General features: G+C 41.6%; 1 protein-coding gene across 1 annotated transcript; it reads left to right on the top strand.

The window, feature by feature from the left end:
- The first annotated feature begins 5,995 nt into the window (after positions 1-5,995).
- LOC117210556 (protein glass-like) lies at positions 5,996-14,549 on the top strand. The gene is made up of 7 exons (XM_033453689.1): positions 5,996-6,157; positions 7,074-7,259; positions 8,057-8,387; positions 10,546-10,818; positions 12,400-12,735; positions 13,774-13,941; positions 14,233-14,549. The coding sequence occupies exons 2-7, from the start codon at positions 7,196-7,198 to the stop codon at positions 14,396-14,398; spliced, it is 1,338 nt and encodes a 445-aa protein (XP_033309580.1). The 5' UTR covers positions 5,996-6,157; positions 7,074-7,195; the 3' UTR covers positions 14,399-14,549.
- The last annotated feature ends 2,628 nt before the right edge of the window (positions 14,550-17,177 follow it).

Genomic DNA, 17,177 nt, shown 5'->3' with positions numbered 1-17,177 from the left:
TCTTTCTTCGCGCTGTTTATCCAAGAACCAACGACCACGGACGGCTATTTTTAGTTCAGAGGAGAGTCGCAGGCGGCAATTTGGCTACAACATTCACGGCTGGTGTCGAGTTTCGTATTTTGAGAAAGGGTTGAAGGAAGACGCGAGGCAGAGACCACGGCCTAGCATCTGTCCTAGCAGATAGCCGACTAAGAAAATAAGGCGAGACTCGCGAGGCGCGATTAGCGAGCACGCCCCGTGTTCGTAACAGTTTTCTCGAGGATTAAAACCTTGTCGACTTTCCGGGCCGCTCGGTTCCGCCGTTGCTGGTCGTCGAAATAGCCGATTGAATTACACGTGGCGCGTGCCAGCCGGCCGCCACCGTCACCGCATACGCCAAAGATCTTTGCTCGAACAAAGAACGCAATAAGCCATCATCCGATCGCTATCTCGTCATCCGATGGGATTTCCAACGACCAAAGAGGCGACCGCGTTTGCAAATCTTCTGGCAACGATCGTATATGTAGGGTCATCGGTGATCGTGGAATGACTGGAATCGAAGAAACACAGACAACATAGACAACAAGATGGCATAAACGATCGACGAAATTCGAACGTTTTAGCGTCTGCAAAGCGTATATGCTTGCAACAAGTATCTGGTAATTGCTATGCACGCTTTCGGATGCGTTTAAAATTTCACCGATGCAAGCGACGTCTCGTTACGGTGCCGATGAAACTTGGAAATTGATTTTCCACGATATACGCGCATCGAATACGAAAAATGCGTAGAAACGCGGCGATACGTCGTCTTGGAATACCGCGTTCTTCCAGTTACACGGTATCTGGAAGCTGGTGCAGCCGCGAGAGGTGGTTCGCCGCAAATGTAATTAAGCAGCCGTGACGTATTTAGTAACATCTCGATCGTCGAAAGCAGGCTTTATCCCAACGGTGGAGATTATCCGATGCGCAATCACTTTAGCAAAGGGAGATGGGCACCAGTGGGAGGAACTTTTGATCGCCAACAATACCGTCACTGTCATCTCGTCACGAGGGTTAATCATTCAACTTTGAATGGACGGCCGGTTTCCTGCTCTCTTCTATCGACCTACACCGCTGGTTACTGTACGCCGTACTTTGACGCGCCACACGTTACACGATAGCACAGAAAAGAAAACAGAAAATAGAAAATCGAACGTAAATCGAATTTCGAGGAACTTTTGCTCGGAAAATGCGAATTCGGATACGTTTAACCCTGCTATGATCGAATAATCGAGTAACTAGCGGCGAGTTAAGAGCAAATTTCAGGTAGAGGAAGCTGGTTTTCCGTATCCGTATCGCTTCATTTTGCAGACGAAAAGGGAGAAACCGAGCGTGAACGAGATGCGTTTCTACGAAAACGAACGTACCTACGAATCCCTACGTACACCCTACTTACACCCTACGTACACTTTACGTACACCCAACGTACACCCCACGTACTGCGATTATATTTGTCGAAAGTATTTAAGAAACGAGCACCCGGCGGGATAAGCGGCGCGACAGCGGATGCAACCCGGCTCGCGTAGTCGCTTAACGCGCGCACGCGATTAAGGCGGATCGGCATACGTACGACGCGTGTCTGTTTCTTTCGATATCGCCGGTAGAACGATCGCGGGAATGTAATCGTCCGTTTGATTTCAGGTGTGCGAGCAAACACAGGTGTGTGGTTGGCTGGGATGCTCCCTCGAAGAGGGTTGGAAGACCGACCGATTCTCGTTGCCATAGACGCTACGCGCCACAGGCTATCTCTGCCTCTGAATCGATGATTCGAGATCGGGAAATCGAGTGTAAACGTTTCGTGCAAATTTTGTGGTCGCTCTATCGATACGATCAAATGTTTACCTGCGAAACAACGATTCGACGATGTAAACGAAAATGAATCTGCCTCGGACGCCGTCGTTTCGGCGCTGTCTTCCTTCCTTTATCTTTCACTTTCTAGATTCGAGCTACGATCCGAAAATTAGCGAACTTTGCCACGAAAACCGAGTTCTTCCGGTCTCGATCGCGATAAAAAGCGGCAACTAGTTGGTCGACTAGGTCGATGGTCGAACGATTAAATCCGTAGGATCGTCTCGCGCGACTCGCACGGTCACTCGATGGTCATCATGGTGGTCGCGCACCACCCTGTCGGGTCTAACCCGACCCTAACAGCGACCGCTCGAACTCGTTGAAAACGTTACAGTTGCGTGGAATCGCGCGTTACCATCGACAGAGACGAAGGCGGGGTCCGGTTTTTTACGGGGTCCTGCGTAAATACCACGGGCCCGATCGGTTGGAAGCGTAAGCCAATACCCAGGGTGTTGTGCACTCGGCGTACTGCGAGTTCTTCTACGCGACCCTCTACTCCCATCCTTCTTACACCCTCTGGCCGCTTTTTTTCTTTCTCGCTTTCCCCTCTTCCCCCTCTTCTCTCTTACGCCTGTATCGAGGTTCTCGCGTGTTTTTCGTGTTTTTCGTGTTTTTCAATTTTATAAATCCTTCCTCCGTGTCTTTTCGCCTTCTTCTTCGCGAAAGGTTTCATCGTACAAACCGTTTCGTACATTTATACCGTTAGTACGCGTTGGTAATCGAGAAGCGGAGAAGCGTCGCTTTTAACCAGTTTTCCAGCGTCGGACGCGAAACTTTTCGAACGAATGATAGCGTTACGCTCTTATTTCGTTCGTCGTTCTTTCGCGCGTCTTTCCGCGTGCGTACGACACGCAGCTAGGTGTATTTTCCCCGATCGCTCCTCCATACGGATCGATCTCTTTTCGATAAAAGCGTATTCGCTGTAAACGGTAAGCGATACGGAGCCACGTAGGTAGAGTTATAACGAATCGAAAAACACGCAGAGCTCGCACGGACTGGACGGTTCGCGTCGACGACACACGGTGGACGCCGGAACGATCGGTGCCATGCGGTCGACTTCCTCTTCCTGCGTGCACATCGGAACTACAGTAGTCAGGTGTCCGGCCTGACGGTCGCGATTACGTCGAGACATTCGATAGTCGGATGCGCCCGGCCTCGTGAGAGACCGCGTTTCCAGCCATCGGTCACTTTACGTTTTTTCCGATCTCCATCGTCTACCGTCTAACTATCGCCTAACCAACTTCCATCTAACTTGCAGCGTCGCTCGCCCGGAAAACAAATCACTCGTCTCGTCGCAAAGAAACTTTCTATACGTTTATTCCTATCTTTCGCATCGGAGACTTTGCGTTCGGCATTGTAAAAAGCATAGCTTAAGATATTCTCATCTCGTCGAAGAAAAAAGTTTGACAGCGCTTCTTCTTTCCTTCCAACTTGAAAACGATTAATCTAGTTACCCCTCTAATCTAGTTAATCTCTGTTACCCCTTCCTAACCTTTAGCTTAGTTTACCTTCCTATCGTGGCGGTTTTATATTTAGTAACGATAGAATTACAAGAATTACAGGAATACGATATTAAATTTGAAAGAAATATCAGAAACGCTAGGAAAAAGCATTGGTTTATTCGTTGCTCGCAACCATACGATCGTACGTTGTAACGCGTTTAGACGAATCGACGAGAGTGACGCGATTTGATAACGATATACAGAGGCTTGGTATTTAAACCGGACGTTAACGCTGGTATCGAGTTACGTGAATTTAACGTGCAAATAAACGGCCACGGCTAAACGCGTACGCCTAATTAAACCGCGGGTTTCGCACTCGCGTTGTCCCGATCTGCAAGGCCCGACGGACTTTTCGCAAAAACGGAGCCGAACGACGAGCTGGCAAATTTCGCTCGTTCGTCGAGCTTGCTCGATAGGTTGATAAACAAAGTAGTACACTTTTCGCGAGTGTAGGATTTAAGCGAGATACCGGAAGGAAGACGGGAAAGTTGCCGTTTGCAGAAACGATATACAAGGTGTAACGGAAACTTTTGACTTTTGACGGGCTTGCGAAGCAGGCTCGCCGTTAAAAGGCCAGAGTACGAGGAGACACGGGCATTTGAGAAAACGGGCATGGGAGCGCGCGGTCGCGAAGGGTGGCCGTAGATGGGTCACAAGTGGAATAGGTAGCCTCGGAGTGTTTGGCAGCCGGGCTCACCGTTCACTGGTCAATAATCGACGAAAGGGAAGGCATTACAAGCGAGTGATCTCGAGGGTATCGAGGCCACTCGTCTGCGAGGCAGGACCACCGTGATCGGCGTGGTAATGGTATCTGAAGAAAATAATATCCTAGTTGCCCGCCCCGGCCTGGCAACGGGGATACCGGTGTAGTAGAGGCGAAGCAGACAGGCGAACGAGGGCCCCGATCGGCGATCGGTGATCGGTGATCGCCGATCGCCCAACGAACCATTAGTATCCCGTGTCGTCGACATCGACGACGGCCAACCCGTGTATTCCAACCAGACGTCTCGCGTTTTACACGCCCGTGGACATGGATATCGTTCAAACGGTTCTTCCTCGCGTCCTCTCGCGTCCACCCTGCCCCTATTCTTTCCGCGCATCCTTCTTCTACCTTGTAACAGATATCGCTGGCAGTGCGATAGGTCGCGCATGGGAATTTTCTTTCTTCGCTCTTGAAAATCGGTGAATAGTCGAATCTTACGATTTTATCGCTCGTTTCTTTTCTACCATTCCGAGTAGCCGCTTCGACGCCTCTACCACCGAATAACGAATCGAAGGACAATCCGACAGACCGTTCGAATTCTCCGTAAATATTATAGGTAAAAATTCGCCTTGACAAGATGAAGCCGATCGTAGCCGACGATGTACATAGAAATAGACTGAATGTATAGAAATTAAGGCGCATCGTTCGGCAATGGAAACGATGAAAATTCCATCAGCAGCGAACTCGAACGTTGCGCTGCACGGGCAAACATGGTGGAATAGAAAACGCGTGGATCTGCGGTTTAAACGGGAGCGAAATTGAAAAGTGCTGCGAATCTCCTTGGCAAACGAGTTGCCGAATGCGAGCGTAGACGAAAGGTTAACGTTGCTCGAGGGTAGGGGTAGACACACGTGGAAGAGCAGTACGTTAGGTGCGTGGAAGAAAGCGAGGCGTGGTGGAGGAAAAAAGAGAGCGACGAAAAGGCCGGCCCATGATGGAGTGGGGTCAAAGTGGTAGTCGCAGTGAATAAGGGGTGAGAGTGGGTGATAGTAGGTGGTAGATCCCTAGTTAGCCAAGACACGTTGACGAGCCATCGTGGCAGCATGGCAGCAGCGCACGATACCATCCCTCGACGCTTCTCCCGACGCTTTTTCTTTTTCCTCGTCTTCCTCTTCTCCTCCTTCTCGCTACCTCGAGATTCACGCTGGCTGCAACTTTAATACACATCGTTGTAAACTCCGGTATACATCGACGACCGAGTTCGAACGCGATTTCACTCAACTTACGATGTAGTTTGCAATTCGTTTCGTCAACGAACGGTGCGTGCAGTGCGCGGCTATGTGTTGTCTGTGTTTCAAGATCAGACTGAAAATTCGATCACGAGGAGATCGAGGTGAATAACGATTCGAGAGATCGCGTACGGTTCCGCCGAGACAGAAGAGACTCTCGACGCACGCGTTTCACAAGAGAGAACATTGTACAGCGATGGAAGGATGCGCGTTGTTTACCATCGAGCAACTGTGCGAGACAACAGCGTTTACGTTGATTTTGCGTTGATTTTGCGTTGATTTTGCGTTGATTTTGCGTTCCGTGCGCGAATCGTGCGAAAGCGATGACTCGGATCCAGACGATCGCGTCGAACGAACGGCGCAAATACCGTACACCTGTTAGGATTTTTGGAAATTGTTAACCGTGCAGGCGAGTTTCAGTTTCAAAGTCGGAAACAGTGTTTCGAACGAAGAGTTTGAAAGCCGAGTCTTTTCGCCGATCTTAAATACACGGTGTAACGAATACCAGATACTTGTCGTAGTTTGTAGTCGGTAATCGTTAGTCGTGCAAGGGGAAGCGGGTAAAAGGATAAGTTTCGAAGGGAAGAAAGCGGAAGGCCATTTTCTCGCGCCAAGAGAATCGACGAAACGCAAATTTCCCGCATCGATCGACGATCGATGATCGTTCGAATCGCTGGATATGGAGAACCGAATCACGTGGCAACATGCACATGGTTTTCAGGCTATGAATGAAAATATCTGGCAGATTTTCTGCAGAAGCCTTTAGAGGAAACCGGCAGGTCTTCCAAGCCATAAAGGTACTCTTCTATAAGCTCGGTCCATATGCACGTGCATTTTCCTTTCAGCCATTCATAAAAAGTCATTCATGAATTTTCGCTCATTTTTTCGCTCATCTCCTTTGCTCTCTCAAACAATCGCGTTATAAAGTTACGTTACCGAGTACTACGATCTCTCGAATAACTTTTCGAACGAATTCAAAGAAACTGGAAAAACGCTGGAAACGCGATCGATGCGATCGCTAAAAAATGAACGTTCGTACGTAACGATGTATATGGTAAAACTATTTAGTCGTCTTTGTAGTTTGACCGGTAGTCGGTTTATCAAGCTTCTTATATCTTTCGTTTCCTAGCTTTATCTTATTTTCCCATCTTCGAAAAAAAATACATTCGATCGTCGAATTCGCGATTTCTAAAGCATCGAGCCTCGAATACGCCTGTAACGCGTAAACGGGCAATTTTCGAAAACCGCCTTCAAATATTTCGTCTATCGTTCCATGCCGTTGCTCTCGATATACCGTGTCAACGATATCGTCGACGTCGTATCGTTTCGAAACTGACGATCGTTCGAAAGAAAAGCGACTCGCCGTTCTCCGACTTGTCTCGCGGTACGCGTTATCTTCAACAAACTGGATGAGAATTTCCTAAAATATAAAAGGAAAGAAAGAAAATACGGAAATAAGGAACGAACGTTCGAAAGCGAACGACAGAACGAACGACAGAACGAACGACAGAACGAACGACAGAACGAACGATAGAGCGAATTATAGAGACGAGTATCGAAAAGAAAATATCGACGAATATTTTTTCGCGATATTTTATCGGCAATCGAGAAAGTGGCGGTGGCGGCGGCGACGGCGGCGGCAACGGTGGAAATATCGCGAAAAATATTGATAAAGAAATCGGTCATACTCATGGAGCAATGTGCGGTTGCTAGGGAGACCAGAGGGGCTGGACCACGTCTCTACAGAGAGGAGGCAATCCGTCCGTGTATTTTGTGGAGAGAGGCGGGGGAAGGGGGTGTCTCTAAGGGCGGCTACGACCAGAAATTTCGCAGAGATGGAGTTTCTGCAGAATCATCACACGGTGAACACCTCCGAACCGCCGTACACCCTTGGCACAGGTGAGCCACAGTGTCCCTGACTGCGAATATAATTTTCACTGCTATATATCGTATACGAGACGCGAGATTCGAGACTCGAAGGAACCGATGCAACCTTTCTTTTCTTATTCTTACGAAACACGGCATATCTTAGCGGTTATCTACGATTTTACCAAGTGACTTTGCCTCCTTCCGCCAAGTGACGTCCTCCTTCTTCGCGTATTCTTTATTTTCGTTCATGCGACCAGCATTCCGCGTTTTCCTTCCATGTTCCACCTTGCGTCGGACTTTTACGTATTCTTTCTCGCACGTTGCAGGATAACGCGTTACAGAACGATACAGATGCTCGCAAACTCGTCGTTTATCTTTCTGCCAATCGTCCGTGAATCTTGACCGAAGATTTCAGCAGAAGAATCTTTACGATCAACGGTTACTCGATATCTCTCGCGTTCTCTCTCACCATCTCTCCCGTAATCTCTCTTCAAACTGCAAAATAATCAAGTTAGACGATTTTCTATTAGCCATATTTTCCAACATCGATACACTTACCACACTTACGATACGAAAACGACAGAAACGATATCGCTAGATCGTTTCTCGATAAACTCCGTCTAATAACGATACACAAAGTTGAAATTTCACGATCCGAAAGCATCGTAATTTTCCATTTCGATCTTAGCAGCAAGCGAGTTTGAAAAATTAGCTTGCCATTTCGCTTAAATCCGAATCACCGGACAATCTACGAGATTCGGACTTATTTTTTCCAAATAACGTCGTCTTCCTAATTCGATTTGATCGAACGTCTCTTCTATCCGTAGGTTCGGTAGGAAGTATCGAGGCCACCATACCTTCCGGCCTGTGCACCGGGTCTCTCGGTGTCCTGTCCACCGAAGACACCTTAACGGATAATCAAAACGAAGAGACTCTGGGTGCACTGCAGGGCACGCTTCGTCTACAGGATCTGCAAAATTCTCCGCAAGACATTGGCGCTGATCAAACGCAACACATCCAAAATTCCGGACAGAGCCAAGTGGTCAGCGAGTTTGGGGCGAGCTTCTGGGTCGACGATATGGCTGGTTTTCCATTGCCACCGCTGGACTTGGACCCGTTACCTCCTGGTCTCTTCAGCCCATGCTCGGCAACCTACAAGTAAGTGACAGGAAAGTCGTCGTCTCTTCGTTTGTTTCCTTTCGTGCATACTTTTCGCTCTATTATAAACATACCGCTACTTCTATTACAAATATGAATACGCTAAAATAGCGTATCAAATAGCGTAACAAGTTTGGTAAAAAATTTGCCGCCACCTTCTTTCCTTCCTTATATTCTTATATCTTTAATTCCTTATATCTGAAAAAAAAAGAAACGAAACGATGATTCTTCGTTTTAACCTTTTTTTTTTTTTTTTTTGTTAGTTCTTTGGTCTTTTAAACATCCGTCGAAGCGAGAGTAACGAGGAGAACGAGATTCAGCACAAGTAATGTTCTTACGCGTTATGTGCATGCTGCGTGTTTTTCCCCCATAAATGTACAAAAATCTGCAGTTTAATCGCCACGATAGGCATTTTTCAAGTATTTCGAAACATATATTCAACCGCGAATCCAAACGGAAGGATACCTTCGACTATTTAGGCTTGATTTACAACGTGCGACGATTTATTACGATTTTCCTCTTTGTATAGTTCTCTACTCTTCGTTACGATCGAATTGAATTCGCGACGATTCAAATCCTGCTCTGTTGTTTTGCCTCCGAGTATCAAGACCCGTTAGGTGGACAAGCAATGTAAGAACTCGAATTTTCCGGTTCTCCTCCGATCAGTATAAATAAACGGACGCGATCGCCACCGAGAGAGTATCGCGAACAGTATCGAAGACCATCAACGAGCATTTATTCCGCCACTTGTATTTGTAGCAACGACTCGCGAAATAATTTGTTTATTTATTCATTTATTCAAAATATATTGGACGGACCGCGACAGAAATATTTCGCTCGACCTATCAACCACCAATCCTCCACAATCTTTACGATTATTTCCTAAAATATCAGTTATTTCGCCCGTACGTGAACCGCCATGCGTCCTGGTCTGACTAATGTTACGCGTTTCCACTTGCAATCGATCGTTGCATACACGGGACTAAAGAGTCAACCGGTTTACCGAATCGGTAAAAATAAACAAACGGATAGAATATATCTGACGATATATTTCAATTCAACGCCGATACGTCCGAATATTTCGTTCGAAACAGATTTGATATTAACAAACAACGAAGCACGCAAACGTTTCGACTAAAAAAGAAAAGAAGAAAAAAAGGAAAAAAGAAAAAAAGAAAAAAATAATGAAATGTTTAAGAAAATTTCAAATCCTATGTATACGTTTTTATTTTAATAGAGTCTTTTCTTCGATAATATCTTAATTTAATTATCTTTCTCGAAGAACTTGCCATCTTATGTAGTAATAAATTGTTCCTAGTTTCCGTAAACTTTTCCTATATCTCATTTGATGCCATTAGAAGAAGTCGGTAGGTAAAATGATAAAAATCGGAATAAATAATGATCGTTTTGCGAATGTAGATATGTAACGTAAGTGATGCCAGGTAAGGTTCACCTACTTTTTATCGATGCGTGAAATTTAATATTGCCTTTTTCAAAAACGACAGCTTTCTCACTCTCCTCGTTCTTCGATATGTACAGCGTTTGACATCGAACAGGCAACAAATTTTATCTGAATTCGTTGTCTGGCAGACGCTCGTAAAAAATGATACCCTTGTTTCCCAACCGGGTTGCGCAACGACCATAATAGTTGCAAAAATTTCGTGCACCTCCTCCACCTTTTCTATCCAACACGTTTTCTATTATATATTTCATATTAGACAAACATTTCGATTTCTCTAAAAGTGAATAATTGGAGCCACTTGTTAACCAGGATAATCGACTTTAGCGACCTTAGGTTTTCGATACGTTCGATTCGTTCTCCTCTGTTCGAAAAATATTATACAGTGGCTACAGAAACTATTAGTACGCTAGTACGTTTATCGGTGGATTTATATACTAGCTAGTTAGATGCAACTGTAACAATTAACGTATCATATAGTAATATGTACTTTTATATGAAATAGAATATAGAAAATAAGCGTACGAGCAAGTAATTTTTGTGGCCACTAGATTAGCGGGATTAACGATGCACGTAACGATGGACGTAACGATGGACGCGAGACAAGAAACAGAAAAAGGAATATGGAGTGGCATGTAGCGTAAAAATGACTGTAACGTTGTATTCGATATACCTTGTAATCTTTAAGCGTCCTTGCAGTTGGGGTTGCACCAGAGGAGAATGTGCGCCGAGAACGAGCAACGCGAACGGGGAAGGTGTGGCGGACGTGTTACTATCGTTAAAACATGCGGTGGTCCATCCTGGAAGTCCTACCGGCGGATACTACTCCACGGCAGGATCCAGTCATCATTATTCTCAAGATTATACTCAAAATCTTGGCCCACCTGTTCCACCCACGCATTACGCGTCTACACCAGCCATGTCTGTGAACGTTTCTATGAATATGACCATGAACATGAACATGCACTCTGGGTGAGTATCGCTTTATTTGTATTTATTTTAACGAGCGAGTAGAAAATGATCAAACTTTTATTTTCAACGCTAACGCTTATCCTCCATTTGTATCTTTAACGATCCGTGTCTTTACGACTGATAAAAACATTGCTCTTCGGTTTCAAAATAGATTTTCAATTTCTACCTTTCCAAATCATCGAAACCAATCCAATCGCTTTCTCCTTACACGCTGCCGCTCCAACCATTAACACATCCGCCAACATTCACTACAAATTCAACGTATTTCGCTATAATATTAATATAAAACTGTTATTTCATTCGCATCATCTGTACGTCGTAATGTAAGATATAAAATACAATTACAATTAATTACGATAGAAGATTATTTATTTAATTAAAAATTAAAACTTCTAATATCGGAAGGACCTCGATTTCCACAATTTTTTATCATTCTCCTTTGTTTAATATTTCATATAAAATTTAAATGTCGTTTATAGGTTTATCTAAAATCCTTAAAACGTGTAATATCGGCCTCTATTAATTTTCAATATTTTTTTCCCTTAGGAAAATAAGTTTCAAAATTCGTTTCAACGAAAAGATTCAATCTGATATAAATAAATATATAAGAATTGTAGTATTTTAAATACTTGTTTCAATCGTGAAATTAGACTTTATAAAATATTGCTATTTTTTCATATGAAAGGGGTCGTAGAATTTAGAGAATAATCGTTATGAAATAATATTCGTCATCATTTTATTTTCTTGCAATCTTTTTCCATCGTTGCCTAGAAATAGAGCGGCGAGTACGAACATTTTCTGAATCGAACCATATTCGTAGCGGCACTGTTTCATAGAAATCGACACTTTATTGGAAGCCATAAGAATCGTAAGGTGAACCGATACTCTATTCTTCTAAATTACGTGAATTTGTTGCAATTGTTGCGATACAAAGAATCTGATTGTTTTATAAAGCTTTTTACTATTTGCTTAGAAAAACACAAACACAGAAACTCGCATAACACAACGATTTAAACAATTCAACAAGTTTTATTATATAGCAATTCTGTTGTCTTTCCTTTTACGATATAAAAATTTCCTAAAATACCATGCGTTTGCATTATCAATTATCGAAATACGTAGCTAAAAACTATATAGGCAAAAAGAGAAAGCACAATTTTTAAGACGATCAAACTATTAAAAATAACAAAATAAATATATACAAATAAATAGGAAAGGTACTTTCTTATTAAACATCTAGTTCGTATGATTATCGTGCAATTCGTATTATTACCTAAATACCTGGAAAATTCCTACAACGTAGAAAAGCTTTTATAATAAGAATTTGATACATGAGAGTCTCTTAAACACCTTATACTACAACAAAATTCACTTGACCAAGGCAGCCTTTCGATCATTTCCGACAGCATTTTTTCCAAAATACAATTTCATCTCACCATTTCGATATACTTTTTGCCAAGTAGCTCGTAATATTTCTCTTCGAAGCCAGACAGCCCTTCGCCATTTTGCTCGACGGAGAGGGTGCGCATCTAAGAGGGTGTAAAAGCCGAGCTATTCTGAAATTCACGGTTGTGTGCGTAGGTACGAGCAAAGCTATTCGTCGGCATGGGGCGTGGAACCCCTGTTAAGTCCCGCCCAGCAGTATAATCCTGTGGAGCAGCAGGCAAGGGTGAATCAACCCCCGGCCAATAGTCTGATCGGCACCAGTACCCATCCTCATTCTCATCCCCCGGCGCACGGCCATTCCAGGCTGCAATTGTCCAGTGAGCATGCTCTGTGCATAGGCGCCACCGGGAACCCAGTCACACCCGACGACAATGGCAGACCTAACCTATGCCGAATTTGCGGCAAGTCGTATGCGCGACCCAGCACCCTCAAGACGCATCTTAGAACGCACTCTGGGGAGAAACCGTTTAGGTTAGTGGTGAATCCGCTTCGCTTATCGCTCGATAACATTCGATCGATAAAGGTTGGTCGTTTTATTCCGTTCACCGATTTACAGTAGTAATTAGAAATTTATTATAAGAGAACCTCTCGAAACGATACCGATTCACAGATATATATCAAACGAGATATTCCACACGTTGGCAATTTTACTTATCATTGTACAAAGATTTATTATTGTCACTATGCTGCGATTATACTGTTCTTTATAGATTTCATCGATCATGAATGCACAATCACAGATGGAACAATTTAAATCCAGTAAATATTACATTGAAAAGCATCTGAAAGTGTATAATATTGCGTTATTATCTTGTTACAGGGTTAATAGAGTCGATATGAAAGTTCAATTAAATTCTATAACTTCGTAGATACTTTCAAATATTGATAAAAGATTTATTCTAATCGATGTTATCAAAAATACTTTAGACCATAAATATTTACTTCTGTTGTTCGAACAGTAGTCGCGACAGTACCCCATCGTTCCCATCGTTACTTTAGGTTAGGTTCAAAACTTTCATCGTATCGAAAATCGAACCTTCGAAAACGACACATACTTAACGAGATTACCATCTTTTTTCTTCTTTCTTTTAAATTTAAATACAATTAGTTCACAAATTCTTTGGACAAAATACTTACAGTCGTTCTTCCTATAAATCGTTCGTCGCAATTCCAGTACTTCAATTTTCAATAGAACGATGGAATTACAAACTGACAAAAACTCGTTACTGCTACCAATAACCACTATATTGGCATAATAACATGGTTCTCCTACAACCAAAATTTACTGCTCCGTATGAAAAATAAAAATATTTTTTCCACTATAATAAATTTTCCACTTGAAAATGATGTCACAGTGACGAAATAATCGTTTCAATTACATATGTATATAATAGATCGATATATCAAAATTATCTTCCTATGAAACCATAGAATTCGGATTCTTTTATGCGATAATTTTACTAATATTATTTTATATTTACAAAATGTCTCAAGATTTACATTTTTTAGGTGTCACGCGTGCTCCAAGGCATTTAGTCAGGCCGCGAATTTAACTGCCCATGCAAGAACTCATTCGGGAGAAAAACCATTTCGATGTCCAGTGTGTGATCGGAGATTTTCGCAAAGCAGTTCCGTAACCACACATATGAGAACGCACTCGGGAGAACGTCCGTATAGGTGTGTTGCACCACGTTATATGGATTATTTGTTCACCCGTGGCACAACGCGTGCCGCTTAAAACCGGCACATAACATTACTTGGAAGTATTTGTATCTTATCGCATGCAGAAAAGTATAAAAATCTGGAATGACATTTCTTATATTATACAAAATTATTTCTTCTAAATTCATATAAATTACTTCCAAGTCGACGATTATCGACATAATTACGTTAAACAATGTTGTATTACGTTTTGCAATCCAATTGATCGATTTACCTTTTATAATCGCCAATTCTCTTTTATTCCAGATGTCGATTCTGCAAAAAGGCATTCTCGGATAGTTCTACATTAACCAAACATCTTCGTATTCACTCTGGCGAGAAACCATATCAGTGTAAGTTGTGCTTGCTGAGGTTTAGCCAAAGCGGTAATCTGAACAGGCATATGAGAGTCCATGGCGGTTCTCTAACGTGACACAGCTCAATATCGATTATCGATAACAATCGTGTTCTACCGCGATGTTGTCGAATACCTGTGATTCAACTTGGCTCGAGCTTACCGGCGAAAATGTAAAATAAAATAACTGCGACGAATGTTGATACTCTCAATAGAGTTCTGCTTCCTGACTGACTCAAATTTGCAAAGCGTTCGTGCGAACACTTGGTTATTTAAGGGCTTACATTTGAATATTTTTTTAAACGATACACAAGACAAGTAATAATCACAATATGTGTTATATTTGGCATTAGGAACTCATCAAGAATTCATTATATATATATACATATATGCATATATATATATATATGTGTGTGTGTGTGTGTGTGTGAGTATATATATATGTATATATATCATATATACATATATATACACATCATCATCATTACCATTATCATCATCATCAATCATCATCATCATCATCATCATCAATCATCATCATCATCATCATCATTATCATCATCCTCGCCAACATCATCATCATCATCATCGTCGTCATCATCATCATCATCATCATCATCACCTCCTGAATCGGAACATTAAATCGAAGGAAATAAAAAACGAAATGTATCGGCATCGTTATAATTTTAGAAAGTATGCACCCGCGAAATTTCTTGTTCGTTCACTTATACGTTCAGGAATTGTTTACAAATAGGTCAGGGATAGGTTAACAGGGTATCGCAGATTTAGACCTACAGCATCCACCACAGCACCGTTGATTATTGTACAAATATTGTATTTATTATAATTATTATTAATTATAATATTAATGTTGCTGTTTTCACCATCTTCAATTTTCATTATGTGGCTTTTTCTTTCTCAGTTTGCTTCTTTTTCGTCATTGTAAAACGAAGGTGTTTTGGCGCCATTTCCATCGGACAAAAAAAAAAAAAAAAGAAAAAAAGAACGACCTCTCTCTATATATAATATATATATATATATAATGTATTTATACATATATATATATATTATATATATTAATATATAATATATATAGAATATTCGTATGAGAACGACTAATTAAAAACGGATGAATGAATATGTGAGTTCTTTTTTGTTTGTAATCCCACAGCATCAGGACCCACATACTTTCTCGTAGACAGAAGGGGGGAAAAGGAGGCTTCATATTCGCCGGCTAGTTGGTAATTAAGTGCGTAGATATTGGTTCATGAATCCTCGCATTAATTTACCTCTCTTCACAATTAAAACTATATAAAAACAGCTCTCTCCATCATTTAGAGTAGTATCTCCTATTCATTCGTCAAAATTCTCTCGCTCACGCTCTCGTTCTTTCTTCATATATATATAATGATGTATTTATAAGTAATAATATTCTTGAAAAAGAAAAGAAAGAAAACGTATGTATAATGTTCCTACGTTATGTACCGGTACGACTTGTTGCAGGGACGAGCTGACCCCCGATTCTCTATATCGAAGTCCTCTAAACAAACCTGCAGCTTTTTGGACCATCTCGTCACGCGACAAACGTACCACGTGTAGCGTGTACGTAGCGTATCTCTATTTAGAACTGTATAATGTCATCTCTGTCACACTGTATGTGTCTCTGTGATGCTTTATGTTTTCATTTCTTCTTTCTTTCTCTCTCTCTCTCTCTCTCTCTCTCTCTCGCTTGCTTGCTCGCTCGCGCTCTCTCTCTCTCTCACTCCTACATCGTCTCATATTTATCGATCAAGTGTTGTTCGGTAATTTGATCTTTACAACAGTTGGAATGGTTCGTCATTCGCTTGTGAAAGCTTCGAAGCAAAAGCTCGTGTAAGGTGCATATTCAACCCAAAAGCATCGATGAATAATACCAAACAACTCAGTCTATTTTTGTCTTCCGAACGACTAAATAATATTAAGAAAAAAAAAAAAAAAAGAAGAAAAGAAAAAATCCTTTCATCCGACGTAATATACATATGTATCGATCACTGAGAAACTGAAGAACTAATCGTCTATATCTATATATGATATATATATATATAAAAGTGATATATATATATATATATATATATATCACTTTTCTTCTCACAATATTTGCACTCCTCTTGAAATACGGACACGCAGTGTGTTGGAGAGTTGAACGCTCTTTACAACCGTACGACAGTTCCGAAATGGCGTCTAAAATTAATAACCAACGCCATTACGACGATCCGCAATTATACATGACGACGATTAACCATCGCGATAAATTTTACTTTCTCTCCGATAAACGAAATGATACAAAAAAAACAACCGAATAGATATGTGTGTCTCTAAAATAGATTTTTCATATTCTTCATTTTTTTTCTCTTTTTTCTTTTTTATTTAATTATTATCATCGTTTTTAATAATCTTTTTCTCAAAAAATTGTCCATTTTGTCCTTTCTTTCATCTTTTTTTTCGCTTTTTTTTTCTTTTAATGATTCATCTTTCGATAATATATTCAAGTTTTCGTAACATCGCATTTTTACTTTACTTAATACAATAATTAATCATATTATAATTATCAATTAATAAAACTTGTCTCTGTTCGTACTACCTTTCGCTCGTGTGTTCTTTCGTTCTCTCTTTCTTCCGTACACAATCTCACTCACTTAAAGAACGCTAATCGATAGGTGTTTATCTTCTCTGAAACAATAAGTGGTTTTTTGTTTCTTTCAGAAAACACAAAAATACTCTGTATCAAAATGCCACTTATCGATGTTACCTATTATTATTATTATCGTTATTTACGAATTTAAACACTTCGGATGAAGATGCTGCATTCAATTACGGA

Source organism: Bombus bifarius, unplaced genomic scaffold, assembly GCF_011952205.1.
Source record: "Bombus bifarius isolate JDL3187 unplaced genomic scaffold, Bbif_JDL3187 scf7180000008206, whole genome shotgun sequence".
NCBI classification, from domain to species: Eukaryota; Metazoa; Arthropoda; class Insecta; order Hymenoptera; family Apidae; genus Bombus; species Bombus bifarius.
This window is presented reverse-complemented; position numbering and strand designations above follow the sequence as displayed.